Source organism: Dermacentor silvarum, chromosome 6 (assembly GCF_013339745.2).
Source record: "Dermacentor silvarum isolate Dsil-2018 chromosome 6, BIME_Dsil_1.4, whole genome shotgun sequence".
NCBI classification, from domain to species: Eukaryota; Metazoa; Arthropoda; class Arachnida; order Ixodida; family Ixodidae; genus Dermacentor; species Dermacentor silvarum.
This window is the reverse complement of record NC_051159.1, coordinates 132,302,508-132,318,578: the sequence shown is the minus strand read 5'-3', so window position 1 is coordinate 132,318,578 and position 16,071 is coordinate 132,302,508. Positions and strand designations below refer to the sequence as shown.

Here is a 16,071-nt window from a genome sequence, read left to right as displayed (position 1 = left end):
CAGGCTGTATATCGGAGGACCCCAACAAACCACACCTTGTACAGCTGTAGCATGGACTGTGTGGACACCCCCCAGTTCTTTCCTGCAAGGAACTCGAACAGGTGACATATAGCCATCAGGCGTTTTTTCACGTGGTTGACGTGAGCAGTCCAGGACAGATCTCTGTCAATCACAACTCCCAAGAACCTGTGACTTCTGCTGTACGATATCACTTGTCCGTTGATTGATATGCCGTATGCAGATATTGGATTCCGGGTAAATGCTACTACTGCTCACTTTTCCCACGTCACCTCCAGCCCTTGTTTACGAAGGTAGCATGATGTCGATGAGGCCGCCTTCTGAAGCCGAGCGCGAAGCTGAAGCCGTGTCACCTCCGACGTCCAAATACACATGTCATTGGCGTAGATAGACAGTCGAACGGCGCTTGCCAGGTTCTAGATTAGTCCAATAAGGGCTAGATTAAAGAGCGTTGTGCTTAGTACTCCGCCTTGAGGGACTCCGCGGCTACTGTAATACGTACTGGGTTGTCGGGCCATCCCCGGTGAGCACGTAGAATGATCGCATCTGTAGGTAGCTACGAACCCACAGATATGTCTTGCCACCTTCTAGCGCTTTAAGTAAGGCTTCATGGGTGACGTTATCGTAAGCCCCTTTAACGTCTAGAAACAAGGCACCACCAGACAAGCGTTTACAGGCCTTCTGGAATTCGACGTACGTTGCCAAGTCAACAACGTTGTCTATAGACGAACGGCCTCGCCTGAATCCTGTCAACGTGTCTGCATATATTTCATAGCGATCTAGGTACCACTCTATAACATAAATAATTTATCTACTACAGCGCTTATATTAAAATAAGGCATACAATACACCAATCAGTGTTCAATTTGACTTATCTTCCGGCTTTTCTTTTTTCTTTCGCGTTTGGGCAAAGGCGAAACCGTATAGCACGCGGAAGCCACGCTGATTTAGTATCTGTTAAAAAAAAAAAAAAAAAAAAAAAAAGAAAAAAAAAAACGAAAGCCCTGTCAAGCTCTGCGGGACTACTTGGCGCAGCAACAAAAATGCGGACAGAAACTTGTCCGCGAGTATATACACGCAACCACATAGCGGTGGCGGCTGCTCGAGGGAATGGTATTGCACGGCTCTATCAACGTTCGTCTCGGAGTCATATAAAGCGACGAAGGTTACCTTCGGAGGTTCTTTATCTTGCAGTAAGAAAACGACATGAGCTGCAGTGATGAACGCCGTTAAGTGGAACGGCTCTCCCGACCAATTCCGGCCAAAGTCCTTATATGGGCTGTTGAATGTTCATTAAATACTTATAAGGCATGCATCTTTTACAATTGATAGGCCTGCATGTGGGAACACTTTCTGTGCCGCCAGTCCGCGGCTGTCCCGTCCGTTTGTTATTCCATAGTGAGTGAAGAAGGTATAGTAAACAGTGGCGTGGCTTGCAGCACACTCACGGAGAATGCGATGTTAACAAATGCAGTAAAGAATGCAACATGGCTTCATATCAAGCACGCGAGGAAAACAGGGAAGACAAAGCAACATTAAAAGCAAAAAAAAAAAAACGAAAACAAAAACAAGAAAGAAAAAGCTAGCGGATTTCATAGCACGCACAAGCGGCCGAAGGCCGGGAGAATGGTTTTGTCACGCCGTCAGCGACTTGGAAGCCTGCAGCCTGCAAATATTTCGAGCCGTCATTGGCGGCGGCGTTCGTGTCGACCTCAGTGGTGTAAGTATAGCGGTGCCAACAATACTGTCTGCCAACGAGTCACGCGATCGTTGCGCTCATTGGCGCCGAGTCAGTGTCGTGTTGTCCTATTGTGACAGTGTACTTAAAGAGCATTATGCAAAAAAGAAGTAGTATGTTGTGCAGTGACTGAACCTGACGGTGCGGACTGGATAACCTCGCGTATATGCCTCCAATGCATTGACTCGACGGTAGGCAAAATGGTACTCGCAAACAAAAGTGAGCCGAAGCGACTGGTCCAAGCGGTTGCTGAGAATCTGGAACGAACCGATGAAATTGGAGAAGCGAAGACCACGTCAAGCTTCGATAACAAATTTAGCCGTATATTTGAAGCATTCAGTCGAAGAAAATGTGTCAGCCATACATAAAAAATTGAAGAAAATATGACAGATATTGTAGTGCCCTGGAGGTCGCTGCGTATGTGCCTCTGGGTTTTAGTTTCCTTTAATTTTATATCGTGCCATTACAAACATTCTGTTTCACTTATTATAAACATAAGCACCACAACATATAATCTCTACTATCAATATTTGAACTATTCACACAACCATTCTCTACAAATCATGTATGCTTCGTATTGCGTAGATGTCAACTGCATTTGAGTCTGGCATATTTTTTTCTTCCATGGAACAGCGTGACGCCGAAAGAAATACGAAAGGCAATTGGAGAAGAGGTAGGCAAACGAGACATTTATTTGAGGTTGTCATTTTAAATAATCGATTCAATTCCTGGCCAATCCCCTTCCCTGTTGTGGGTATGAACCAATTATTTAAACGACAACGACGTCCCGGACCAGGACGAATTTTTCTTCAACTGCGAGGCTTTTCTTTGGAGGAACCCGTATGGATTTCCTTCGTATATCAATTGCTACGATCGGGTGATGTCTTATTTGGTGGATGTCTCATCGGGTGGTTGTCTCTTTAACGACAACAATAACAACAATAACTATGACGTCGACGGGCAGATTTATCCCGTTCGCGACACTGTATACCGGGGAGGAGAAAACAGAGAAAGATAAGAGGAAGAGACCTTAGGAGTACAACACGCGCACGCGTGCCAGATTAAAGATGAGGTGTTAAAACCGTTCGCGCCGGTACAGTTGATAAAATTAAGCACAACAGCTTAATGCTCTCTGCAGCATGATATGTGGCGGTAAAAGCACTGCAATGAAATCTGCTCCCGCAGAACACAGCTGTTCAGAAGACTGAGCGATTTAGTGCCGTGGAAAACAGGAAAACGGCTGCCTTTGCAAACAGACAGTCAGTGACTGTATAGTAATGGCATACAGTGTGGTCCGGCCATCTCTATGCGGAAGGATTTGGCAAAGGACTCTGCTAACCTGTATACATGGCTTGCACGTGACGTCACTTCCGCCCCAATCAAGCTCCGGCGTCCATGCTGGCGACCCAGCAGGTGAGAGTTGTGTGCCTTTGTGGCATTAACAGAAGTGTTCCAGAAAGCAGCTACTTTACAGCGAAGCTGCTAGCCTCTCGGTGGTCGGCATTTTTTGTGTCCAGTCCGTGAACAAAAATTATCATCATCAGCAATGACTCGTACCCCCCTCAGCAAGCATAAATGCAATCGCTCATCCACCTCGTAATGCAGAGGCTACAATTACAAGCACTCAGCAAAGTGACGGCGAACAGTGCATATATTAATTGGCATCACGCATACAACGTACAGAACAGCGTGCGTTTCAATAAAGAGCAAGCTCAAGACAAGTATCTGCCATAATCAGCAATGGCTCATACCCCCGTAAGCCAAAAGCTACAAGCGCTGAGCAAAGTGAAGGGAACAGTGCATACATTCATTGAAATCACCCATGCAACACACAGAAACGCATACGTTTCAATAAAGAACAAGCTCAAAACAAGCATCCGAACCACCAATAAAGCATTGCATACCCCCCTCAGCAGTTGTAGGGGTGGTTTTGCAACAGCTTCGCTGGACATCCACATTCGCAGGGCCCGGATGGCGAGTCACTTTTTTAACAGAACGTATCCGAGCATCTATGAGTCATTTCGTCTGACACTTCCGCATTCAACTACATAGACGAACCCCATTCTGTTTAATACCAACTTAGGAGAGGCAAACGGCTCCTGCAGACGGCTTTAACATTACCCGAGGTCGTAATATAATAGATGACGCAAATTGCAGCAATCATGCAGGTAATTTGCGTCTTAACATCCCAGCATTCCAGATAACGGCGGCCAACCACCGAACCCCGATTGGTCGATATACTGTATACGCCGCCAGCCTGCCAAATTCGCTTTTTCCTCAATTACGATTCAGCGCTGTGGTCGCAGTGGAGCAAGCAGTTGGATGCACGCGTATTACTCGCGATGTCAACGACACCAACGACATCCCCTCTGCGACACGGTAGTGTCGAAACAAAGGAACATCCACCGCTAACTGCCGCACCGCATCTCGCTTTGCATATTTTTACTTTTCTCGGCACAATGCAACTCGACGCGGGACGGGGCCGGAGCATCTTCGTTTTGTTGTCATCTGGTCTGCTGCTCCTTTCCACGGAGATGCGAAAGTATACCTCCAGTGCCGGGTAATCCGAGCGCCCGAGAGAGGGCCACAAAGGGCTGGAAAACAAAAGGGCATACACGGTCAGCTGATTCCATGCCACCGCTTGTCCTACATGCGCGTACACGCTCCCTTGTTCACGAGCTCGATGACACAGCTTGTATGATTCGCATGCAAATTGCCCTCAAGATGGGAGGGGCCCTACTTAGCTTATGTTCCTTTCTTTACCTATGTTTTCTTCTTTTGTCGCGGCGAGTATTTCCACGCCACGCGGGCAAGAAAGCGAAGGGCTACCGCGAATGTACAAATTCAGGCACGCATGCGCCGCGTGTGAAAGCAGAACGCCATGATCCCCCCCCCCCCCCCCCCCCCCCCCCCCCTCATGATCCCCTATGTCCCATTGTCACCCGTGTCTCGGTCATTTGTTAAACTTGGAGGTCGTTTTCAAGAGATCGCGCTTTTGGGTTAGGTTGCCGTTTCTTTTTTTTTAATTCTTCTCTTTGATTCGCATGGACGGCAGCGAATGAATGTACCCGCGTTTGTCGGCGCTGCCGCGTTATTATAGCGAGCCTGCATGTATACAGTTGGCCACTCAGGAACTGTGATGGCGACGCGCAGGGGATATTTCGGGACCCTTTGTTGTTCGCTAGGAGCGATGAGTGCGGGTGGGTCAAGGCCCTAATTGGCCTCATTAACTGTCTGGGCCTGCACTTCCCTGGCTTTGTGCAGTATCTTTTTGTTTCATCGCGGTCGCGCTTCTGACAACTTCAGACTGTGCTCCGGTCGGGGATGCACATGAGGTTACCGCGACTGGATGCAGACCCGTATCTCTGGCTACTCGTTGAGTGTAGCCATTATAAGAGCGTATAGTTTTTGGTGCGGTGTGATATGTACGGGCCGACGCATGCAGGTCGACGACTCGCCGAAAATATGTAGAGGAAATGCGTTCCATGTGATTGCTCGCTCTTAGGGGCCGGGATTTCCTCACAATGTTAACGACGACACCACCGTTTGTGCTGAGGGACTTTGGCTTGTTCTAAGGTAAAATAAATGAAAAACCTCTAGCTACAGACCGTTTTGGAAAGGCTCAACCCCTGGCCGGTGCTGTGTTCATGTCCGGGCTGTGGCGGGCACCCGTTGGCACAACTAAAGAGAAATGAGGCATGAGCTCCTCACACAAGCTCTAAAAGCCGATTCGAACTGCTTCTTCGCTACTACTCCGTATAAAGGTATGTTGCTTTATAAAATTGCTTGTTTCATGTTAGTAAACTTGTGTAATGCAGTGCATTCCATTTGCCTTCGCCGAACCATGGTTTAAAAGTCAGTTCCCTAAACGAAATAGAGGGTGTCGAAAAACAAAATGTTCAACATACCTATACAAACTTTAGGCCATAAAAGTATGTGGCTGGCGGATGACAAACAGTCTTCGCGACCCCAGAACTTAGTTAATTCGGCCCCTAATCATTTGTAATATCGGTTCCTTACTAATCGGATCACGCACACAAAAGCAAGGCGCGAAGTAGCCGTTTCAAGCGCGCTTGAAAGTCCGTGGGCACTCATACGTCCTTGTTATTTATCATATCTTGTCTCCTTCTGAGTGAACTCTTTATAACGCCCGGCGTCCTTCTCATCGAAGTTTCAAGGACGGCCCTTTAAAGCTTCAGGTCGGGACAACTTTCCCCGCAGGTAATGTTCCCGAACGTTCCGTAGCTCCCCTCAAAGCCATCGGCGCGTGGGAGCGACGAGCCGAGGTATACGACGGTTGCAGTCTTCGTGGTCGACGTCGCATACTTGAGCACCGGCGCGGCACGAAGGACTTCACGCGCCGCCGACGCTGCGATCTGCGAACAAAGACATAATAAAAATGCGTAACCAACGCGCGAGGCGAAGAAGGGGCGGAGAAAGCGACGAATGACCGCTTGTTGTCCGCTGAGACAATAGATCGGTTGGGACCGTTTGCTTTCGTAACAGCTCGCGTGTACACACACGCCGAGCCGAGCCGTCGAGGGAACGGCGACCGAACAACGGGTCGCGGCGCCAAATGACCCGTTCTCCTCCGGATGGCGCGTCTTCTTCAGCAGATTAGACCTCCAGACGCGGCGCGGCCTTCGCTCTAGTTATGCTTGCTCGCGCGCGCGCGCGCATCGGCTGGTGAAGGAGAAAGTGCACGACGCTATAGTTGCTCCGTGTGAGGCCACCTCGGCGTGAGAAAGGAAACGTGAGAGGTGGTCGGTAATATGCGACCTTCTGTGTTCACCGTACGCACTGGAGCCGCAGAAAAGCCTTAAGAATAGCATTCCTGGATCTGGTGGGGGAGGTTGTTTGACACTGGGTTGCTGGACGCGTGATGACATGCCACGGTGACATTACAAGAGACGTTCAGGCGAACCAATTACTGGCCTTGATTACCAGGCTAAACCCGCCTGTAGCTACAATACACCACTACCCTTAAGCTTTCCTGGATCTCTCGATTCGCATTTGTTTTCACGGGCTGCTCACATAGATTAAAATAAAAATGTTGAAATATCAGTCACAATTTATCCTCCACGCAATATGTAAAGCGCGGTAGATCACTTCCTCCTAGGCACCTATGACCTGCTCGATGCTGAAAATACGAGGCTAACATGAAATATTGGCGAACAAGGGAAGGAGGCGACTGGGTGCGGTTCGACGTTTGGCATAAGGACACGTCCTTGTCATCATCTTGTCCTTTGCCAAGGCTTCGACAAAATGGCTTATCTTTGTCAACCTCAGTCAGGCGCCCTCGTTTCTAGAGAACTTGTCTTTTACAGCGAAGCTGTATACCTGTCGTTGGTCGAAAAATTTCGTGGCGTAAACACAAAAATTCCAGGTTAACAATTGAAGGCAAACGGCATATCTTTGTTTGCAATCAGGCATACAGCATATATCTATATATATATATATATATATATATATATATATGCTTAGTGACGTCACCATGCTTTAATATATAAAAGGGAGACCCGTCTAGCAACTCATCCAGTTCATTCTAAGACTGCCATGGGTAGACCAAGGAAATTAAAGACACCAGAAGAACAGCGCGAATACAATGCTCGACCATGTGTGATGTGTGATACAGCTTCGCTGGACATTCATGTTCGCAGGGCGGGATGGCGGCCAGTTTTTTTGTCAAGCTCCTTTCAGTGTCGTCGTTTCTGATGACCCGTCTTTGGCAAAAAAAATTTAAGCCCTTTGACAAATAAAAATCTTTCTGTCGAAACTGTGACTGAGGCGTCCCTTTCACTTGTCCTCCCGTATTTCTTGGACCAAATGTCCGTGACCCACTTCAACCCGCCTTGGGATTGTTGACATCATTTTTGTTGATGTTGAGTTCTGGCGCCAACGCAACCTGTTAGTTCAAACCCGCAATAATCAGTGCGAATATATACTTGCGAATGTGCTTGCTAACTAGTCCCGAACGCTGAGTTTTCCCGCAACCACGCTGCATTTGTATTACAAGTCCAGATGGTGGCATAGAGTGCCTCGGGTTAAACAAATTCCATAACGTCAAGAGCATCGCAACAATCGGTTTTCTGTCTTTGCCCTTAACCGGTTCATCTTCTCCTCAGCCGAGGCGTCATCCTCGCTCGGACTCTGCATAACTATGGGGCCAAGCGAGGACGGCGCCTCGAATGCCAGACAGCTGCACATCGCGATTCTTATGATCGTGCTCTCCTCCAACTTCCCACATGCAAATGGCCCCCTCAATAAACAGCCGCAATTATTACGTTCCGACCACCTCTGACCTTTGCTATTTGGCGATAGCTCAGTCAAGGCATACTGCAGCAAACTGCTGTATTGAGCTATTGTTGGTTTTCAACCTACAGGCGACAACCTTAATACCACAGTCCGTGCACTGCTCACTCTCCTGAACCTGTTTCTCCTGGACGGTCGCCCGCTTTCAGAACAAAGGAGTCTGGCATCCCAAGACGTCCGCGGAGAGCACACGGCGCGTAACAATGGTGCTCCTTGAGTTAACTGGCCTTTCATTCAAGGCTCGAGCACAGCCGTATTAGAACTTGAGCAGAATAGGATCTGGCGTATATACCAGGCCCATTTGTGTAAGATAATACAGATGCTTATACAATGTCGACAATTGCGAGAGTTTGTGACCAGTCATCTTAACGTGTGAATCAGCGCACAGCACACGACACAAAGAAGCAGAATAATTGGTCTTCTTGTCCTGTTATTCTGCTTCTTTGGTGCCGTGTACTGTGCGCTGCTTCACACGTTGAGAAGATGTTTATACATATATGTATGTCACCGGACTGTGCGTGTACTTCTTATAGATGTGAGTGCGTACATATACGTAATGCACAGTTCACTCTACTGTTAGCTTCACTTTAATGCCTTGCTTCTCCCTGCATGCGCCACCGGGACAGAGGCGTGCTTCTTTTTCGGCCGACCTCTCCACCCTCGCTCCAATAAATATATTTGTCCATGCCTCTCCTAGTCATTCTAAACCTTTGCCACTTGTACTACGCTTTCTAGGGCAAGCTCGCGAGCGAAGGCGAACTCTGCAACCGATATCCGCACGATTACCGTAATTGATTGCCCTCTTTAGACCTTCTCTTTCACCGATCGACTCCATTCGCAGAAGGAAGCAAGCGCCCGCTGCTAATTGCAGGCCCGAATAAATTTCGCCTGTCCTCTTCTAAGCGTATACACGCCCTTCTGCTTCGATGAGCACCGGCCAGTGGTGGCCCCAGCGCGGTTAAACGCGTCGTCACCGTCGTCGAGATAGCATCTGCTCTGACCACTGCGTGGACGACGCGCAAACCATTGAGTGCAACGACGTCGGTGAATGCTCGCGTGCGCCGACGCACTGCGGCTTGTGCACAAAGACTTGGGAGCATCCGCCGGCCGCATAAATTGTCCGTCCAAAGCCCCTCGCCTGTGTAAACGCGGAATGCGTGACGCGCTGACCCGCACTAGGTCACTCGGATCGTGACGGCTATATTTGTTTCTTGGGCATCATCACACCGCGCCAGGCACTGGAGTCCCCTCCCACCGCTGCGTCGACCGACAGCAGCGCACAATGCCCGCTTTCTGGAGCACCGTGCCCCTCTGAGTGAAAGCCCTCGCGTAGTTCAGTTTTTTTTTCGTTCGAACGAGTTCCGATCTTCGAAGAAAAAATGGCAAAAGCGCGCGTTTGGTGTGTAGAACTGTGCCGATCGTGCGTACGAGAATGCGGAGTGGGAACCGTGCAGCGGTGGCTGTTGTTTGACGAACGGTCGGCTATAGCGTAACCATTGCCGATTCGCTTGTACCTGCGTGAGCAATGACGGAGGAATCAGCTGAAATGGTGAAACCCTTAAGTGGAGTTGTCAAACTTTAACAGGCAGATAGATAGTTAGTAAACCAAGGAGGACATCGAGGAAGCGATGAGTTTAAGTTGAAGGGAATTCAATAATAAATAATAAACTTGTGTTTAAACTGGAGGTGCAATGAAATACATTACAAGAAAAAAACATCACTTTCGCTAATGCTGTCATCACTAAATTGTATAGTATACTATATATATATATATTATAACTATACAATTTAGTGATGACAGCGAGAGTGCTGTTTTTCCATGTAATGTCTTTCATATATATCTACTTGTTTTCAACTTTAAACAATTTAAATGACGGGTTTTTACGTGCCAAAACCACGATTTATGAGGCACGCCGTAGTGGAGGACTCCGAGATAATTTAGACCACCTGTGGCTCTTCAACGTGCACCTAAATCTAATACGCGGGTGCTTTCGCATTTCGCCCCCATCGAAATGCGGCCGCCGTGGCCGGGATTCGATCCCCCGACCTCGTGCTTAGCAGCCCAACACCAGAGCCAAGAGCAACCACGGCGGGTTTCTTTTCAACTTTATATGCTTCAGTCTACAAGTACGAACGTAAAGTCATCATCCCTCCGCCCCCCCCCCCTCCCTCTCTCCCACACCAATCTATCATGAAGAACACTGAGATTAACCTGCGCTTTCATCAAATTTAGTAATAGTAGTTTTTTTTTTTAATTTATTTTGAAAGCCTTAACGGGCCACGACATTATAGGCTGTGAGAAATGCGATGTACAGTTTCCTGCATTTTTATCTATATCGCGCGAGCGCCCATCATGCGTCATTTTAGCGCCTTTAAGCGGCGATAATCAGCGAGACCGGCAGAAGTACTCTCAAGTGCACTAAGAACTCTCCTGTGCAAGAGTCGTCTATTGCGATGTTCCCTTCAGGACGACGTACGACCATATCACAGCGTTCTCGCGCGGTATAGGTAAAATGCGGGAGGCTGTACGTACTAGTTAAGAGCCGTGTAATGTATTAGCAGCAATTTCAAAGAGCAGGGTCACACAGAGAAAATTCATTATGGAGCCATGGGAAGGGGTGATGTCTTTAAGGGCCTGGCGCGACAATATCGAAATGTCATGCAATTGTAATTTTTTTTTATGCGTGGACTGGCGAGAATGCCGATAAGTAATTCTGTGGGTTATAATTTTTTTTAGGCAACAGATGAAAAAATAAATGTCTTGTAGAACCCACTGAAGTAGCTATAGGGCAAAAACATAAGCAAGTACGATCACCATAAGAACGTTTGTTGAGAATTGTTGTGACTACTTAGCCTGCTCCCTTACTACGGCGATTATGTCGAAACGTTTCAAATGTAATATCCTATGTGCCCACAAGAAGAGTTGAAGTACTGCCCAAATTTTGCGTATTTGTGGCTTTCGGTTACCCTTAGCTTCCTCAGGCTGTCGCAGCACAATATAAAATTAACATTCGGCATCATTTGAAACTACGGAGACCGGCGACAGTTTCGAGGAGAAGCAATTATACGGATTCGTTCAACTGGCCAGACCATGCCTCAACGCGCTGGGACACTCCTGCTTTGACAACTGTCACGGCTTCGGCCTTTTGTGAGCGCGACCCTCTGGACTTCATTGCCGCCTGCAATCTTCTAGTTCGCCACTCAGTGTTTCATTGCACGCGAAAGTTCGATCTCGCCGGAGTTGGCTCGAATATTGGCCGTTGAACAATGCAAGCTAGCTGCGCTATTTTCTCGGCTTGTTTGTTACGATCTCGTTTCACAGCTCCAACATTTCCTCTTCGGCGACTACGTTGTGCGTGTGTGCGTACCTGGAATTTCTCACTCGCAGCCTACACCTTTCAAAGCGAGGTTTCCGGTCCGCTACTCCCAGTGGTTTCTCTCGCCGTCTTACGGTGTGCTCATATGAAATACTTGATTTTGCTTCTTCGAATTCAAACCGAACGCCCGCATTTCCGTGTCCCCAGAGGTAGCAAAACCAGCAATTCATGGTGCGAACGAACGAACACCTTCCGTTGTTGTGAACTGCCCAGCGAACAATACTCGGTTATGCGTCTCACGGTGGTTCACCATTTTCCCCTCGTTCCATGGCAACGAAAAGTGAAGAAAGAAAAGAAAGGCAGTAAATTTGGAAGCACGTAGACATGTCGTCGGCCGCGAAATGTTTGGGTGCCGACGTCCCTAGTGGCCCGCTTCTTTCATCTCGCTTTCCTCGTTAAGAACGCGGAGAGGGTAACAGCCGCCCGCCCGCCACTCGTTGCAGCTGCCTTTATCAGTTGCGGTCTCTCGCTTCAGGAAGCTCACCCTCCCACTGACTGGAGAGGGGGGGCGATGGAGAAGGAGCTCGGAGGGGTCACCCACTGGGCTGTAGCGGCGATCTGGGAGTGGGCGATTCAAAACACACACACACACGCTTGCTCGTATCTCGTGCGAAAGGGGCCAGAGTTGTAGCGGCGTGTACGAGTACGGCTGTAGCTAGTGTGTGTGTAGAGAAGAAGATACAGGCCGGGCCCGGCCGGGGCTACTCGGAGATGAGGACACAGCGGTGGTGAGCCCCAGGAAAAGTGATAGTCTTTGTCTTGTGCGTTCTTACGGGATCATCGACGGGCTCTAGGCACGTGCGGGCCTCGCAATCGGTGTGCGTGGATCACCGACGTCGCATCGGCAGGCCGTCACGCCCGCTTGCCTGTCTTGACATCTCGTCTTACCGGGTCTGCCTCCCTCGACTCACGCGCGCGTGCGCTTGCCGTGTTGCCGAGGCTTCTTCGTGAGCCATACTGCCTTGTCGCGTCGCAGTCGTCAGCCTCCCCCTGCGTCGGTGCGTGGATAAGAGAATGTGAGTATATGCACGGCTTCGTTCCTACTTTCACTGCGCACGGTGCAATGCACCGCGCGCTGGCGCGCCTGAGCGTTCCGTAAGCTTTTGCTCTGCTGAATGTGTTTGGACCTTGGTGATAGCGACGAAACGGAGTGATACAAGGTTATAGTAAAGAGATGCATTAGCGAATGTCTTAGTGTGTGCGTTTTCAGGAAAGGCATACGCTATGCACACACTGTCGCGTTTAAGCGGAGCCCGAGCAGCAAAATTAGAACCTAAACAAGAGTATTGCAAAATTTAACTTGAAGCAAGCGACATGTATTAGTATGCTTGGTTACCGACGTGCGACGCACCAGGAAGACAAATTCTACACTTATATGGAATATATTAACGAAATTCTTGCGTTTGTGTGTATGTTTAAGTCGTTCCTGTACGAGTTCCATTTTTGCTCGATAAGACAGTGCATGAATGCTTCACTTAACTTGTAACAATCTACCTTTATGTTGTTCGCTTGAAATTTAAACATGTCGTTATCGTCTTTCTTAAATTATTGCAGTGTCAGGTTACAGGAGCTGCCAAATTTATTAGAGCAATTTTGATCACGTGCGTCTAATTCCTCACTGTTGCTTAAGGAACAAATTAAGGAAATCAGCATCGCAATCAGGATGCACGCGCTTTATCAAACGTCAGCGGCTCATACAAAAGGAGTATCGCTATTATACGAGTTGAATTTTTGCCCAGTAGCAATTGCGTGCTGCGTCGGTCGCGAACAGCTGTATTCAATTTTCAGCCAGTCGCAATGAGCCCGCATGTCGTTCCGTTTGTTATTGACGACCTCGTTTCACCTTTCAGGCGGGTTCACGGAATTCTTGCGGCCACTGCACTTGTGCTTTCGCCGGTCATCGTTACCCCTTCGGAGGCCAGGATACGAGATGATCCGAACCAGCCGTTCGCTCACACAAGGTCCGGAATAGTTCGTGGCGTGCGGACTAAACGTCGGCCACAGACCCGTAGATGCTTTCTACGGCATACCCTACGCCGAGCCACCTGTCGGTTATCTCAGGTTTCGAAAGCCTCGACCTGCATTACCTTGGAAAGGCATCCACTACGCCACGCACAAGAGACCTCCGTGCTCCCAGAAGTCCTGGGAACTCACGCAGGGTTTCACCATCGACGCGTCGAACACCACCGAGGACTGCCTGCACCTGAATGTGTGGACGGCCGCCCGGTACTGCTTTCACCCGAACATCGGGCTATGTACCACCAAGGCCGTCATGGTGTTCTTCCACGGTGGCGGCTTTCAGTTCGGCGGGAACAGCTACTCCGTCTACGACGCCCGATACCTGGCCCTCTTCGGCGACGTCGTCGTGGTGGTGCCAAACTACAGGCTCAACGTGTTCGGTTTCTTGAACGCCAACGTTTCCGACGCACCGGGCAACATGGGCATGTACGATCAGATCCTGGCGCTTGAGTGGATCCAAAAGAACATCGCCATGTTCGGCGGCGATCCTAATCGCGTGACGATGTTCGGCCAGAGCGCCGGTTCAGTTTCCATAGGCTACCACCTACTGTCACCGCTGACCAGGGGGCTCTTTAGGCGGGTCATCATGCAGAGTGGCACACCTTACTGGAAGGTACCCGACAACACCTTCACGGGCAAGCTCAAGGTCCAGCAGCTGGCCGTTGGCCTCGGCTGCCCCGTCGGCGAGCGGGGTAACGTGCTCGCCGAACCCGGAAAGGTCATCGACTGCATTCGTTCCAGGAGCCGCTCGAGCATATACCGGGCCATGAAGGACGTGTTCGGCGTCGAAGAGCACTACATGATCCCGGCCTACTACAGCGAGTTCCTTCCTTTCGAACCTGTCCTGGCCACCGAGAGGGGTCAGTTCCAGGACGTCGACCTCATGATCGGCAACGTCAGGAACGAAGGCACCGGCATAGTGGACCACTTCTTCTGGAAGATCTTCAACTTCAAGGACTACACCAAGATCACCGTGGACGAGATATGGTTCTACAGCCTGCTGGTCTTCCGCGTCATCTTGGGCAAGAATCCGGCGCCCATCCGCGAGCTGTACCTGAGCGACCTGAACGAGACGGACTCGTGGATGGCGCTGAATCGGTTGTCTGACGCTGTGGGCGACTTCAGCCTCATCTGCCCGTCACAGCTGTTCGCCGAGGCGTACGCCAAGCGCAAGAACAACGTGTACTATTACATATTCAACCACCGACCCTCGTTCAGCGTCTACCAGCCCTGGACGGGCGTGGCGCACGGCGACGAGCTGGGCTTCGTGTTCGGCTTTCCCGCTCCTCTACCCACAGCACTCAACCGACGAAGAAAAGATCCTGTCCAGGCGGATGATGCGCATATGGTCGACGTTTGCGAGAACTGGGTGAGCACGCGCATGCATGCTTCTATTCAGAGTCACTAGCAATTCGTGCGGAGTCTCGTTTCGATATATACCGTGGTCGCAGAAACAGTCCGAATGAGTGATGAAATTTGTAGTTGTCGTACTTTACTTAGCCCATCCATATTCTAAGAAGTTCAAAGCTTCTCGATGCCAGATAATGTGTCGCCCTGTGTCTTTTTCTTCCCTGTCTTTGCGTAGTTGTGGTCGCTTTTCGCCAGCATGAATGCACTTCGATGAGCTCAACGGTGATGGTGCTTGTCGAACGTCTTTATTGTATGTGTGAAGCAATTAAGACACTGAAGAAAGCAGCAGCAGGCTTTTAGAAGTTAGCGGTTCCTTTGTCTTTCCCCCCAGCTAGTTACGATTGTACGCAGCTGGAAATAATTTCGAGGTTTGAAGGATTCGGGAAAGTGCCTTAAGAATGAACAGAATAGTTCAGGTTAATAATGTCTTTTCTCAGCCTCTGAACGCAACTAAATAATTGCCCTGGTGAAATTTCATAAGGGGCACAAGAATGATTTTGGCCTCGTGCTCTCGGCGATTACTATTTCGTGGTATACTTTGCCTCTAATGTGACCGAAAGGCATACGCATTTAAATATTTGAAAATGCTTTATACAGATCGTGGTTTTTGTCACGGTGCGCAGTGTCTACCACTTGCACGAGGGTCTACGAAGAAACAAGAGCTTTCGGTCAATATATGTGTTTTTTATTGGCACTTGGTATATAGTCGACATGCTTGCGAGGTAAAAGTATTAGCAGGCTATTTTATGTCCACTGGAGGTATATGGCTTCTCTCAGGGATCTCCAATTACTCTTGATTGTCTTGCGTCAGTCGAGTCCACCTTATGCCTGCAAATTTCCTAATTTTATCATACCACGTAATCTTTGGCAGTCACTCGACAGCGTATAAGGAAAACTGCCAAAATCGGTGTTCTGTCGCCATCTAAGAATTTCTAAATTAACGAAGAGATAAAATAATAGAGAAAGAACGCAAGGACAAAGATACAATGCGCAGGACAGGCACAAATTTCTTGCACTCTATCTATGTTCTCGATCATATCTCTGCGCTGTGATTTTTACTTCTTCGTTATGAACCAACTCGCCCAAGGCTTTCAGTATGATCACAGCAATAATTACTGCTCACTAAACTGTACGCTCGATCAGTGTTGCGGGTATTTTCGAACAATATTCTATTTTCAACTGTTACTTTTGGTTTCC

The 16,071-nt window shown here is 49.0% G+C and overlaps 1 protein-coding gene across 1 annotated transcript in view; it reads left to right on the top strand.

Moving 5' to 3' along the window:
* Window positions 1-3,151: 3,151 nt before the first annotated feature.
* The window catches only part of LOC119456900 (uncharacterized), a 76,055-nt gene continuing 63,135 nt past the window's right edge, over window positions 3,152-16,071 (top strand). Inside the window, exons 1-2 of the mRNA XM_049669125.1 lie at window positions 3,152-3,169; window positions 13,418-14,833. Coding sequence (XP_049525082.1) covers window positions 3,152-3,169; window positions 13,418-14,833 — 1,434 coding nt within the window. The remainder of the gene's footprint in view (window positions 3,170-13,417; window positions 14,834-16,071) is intronic.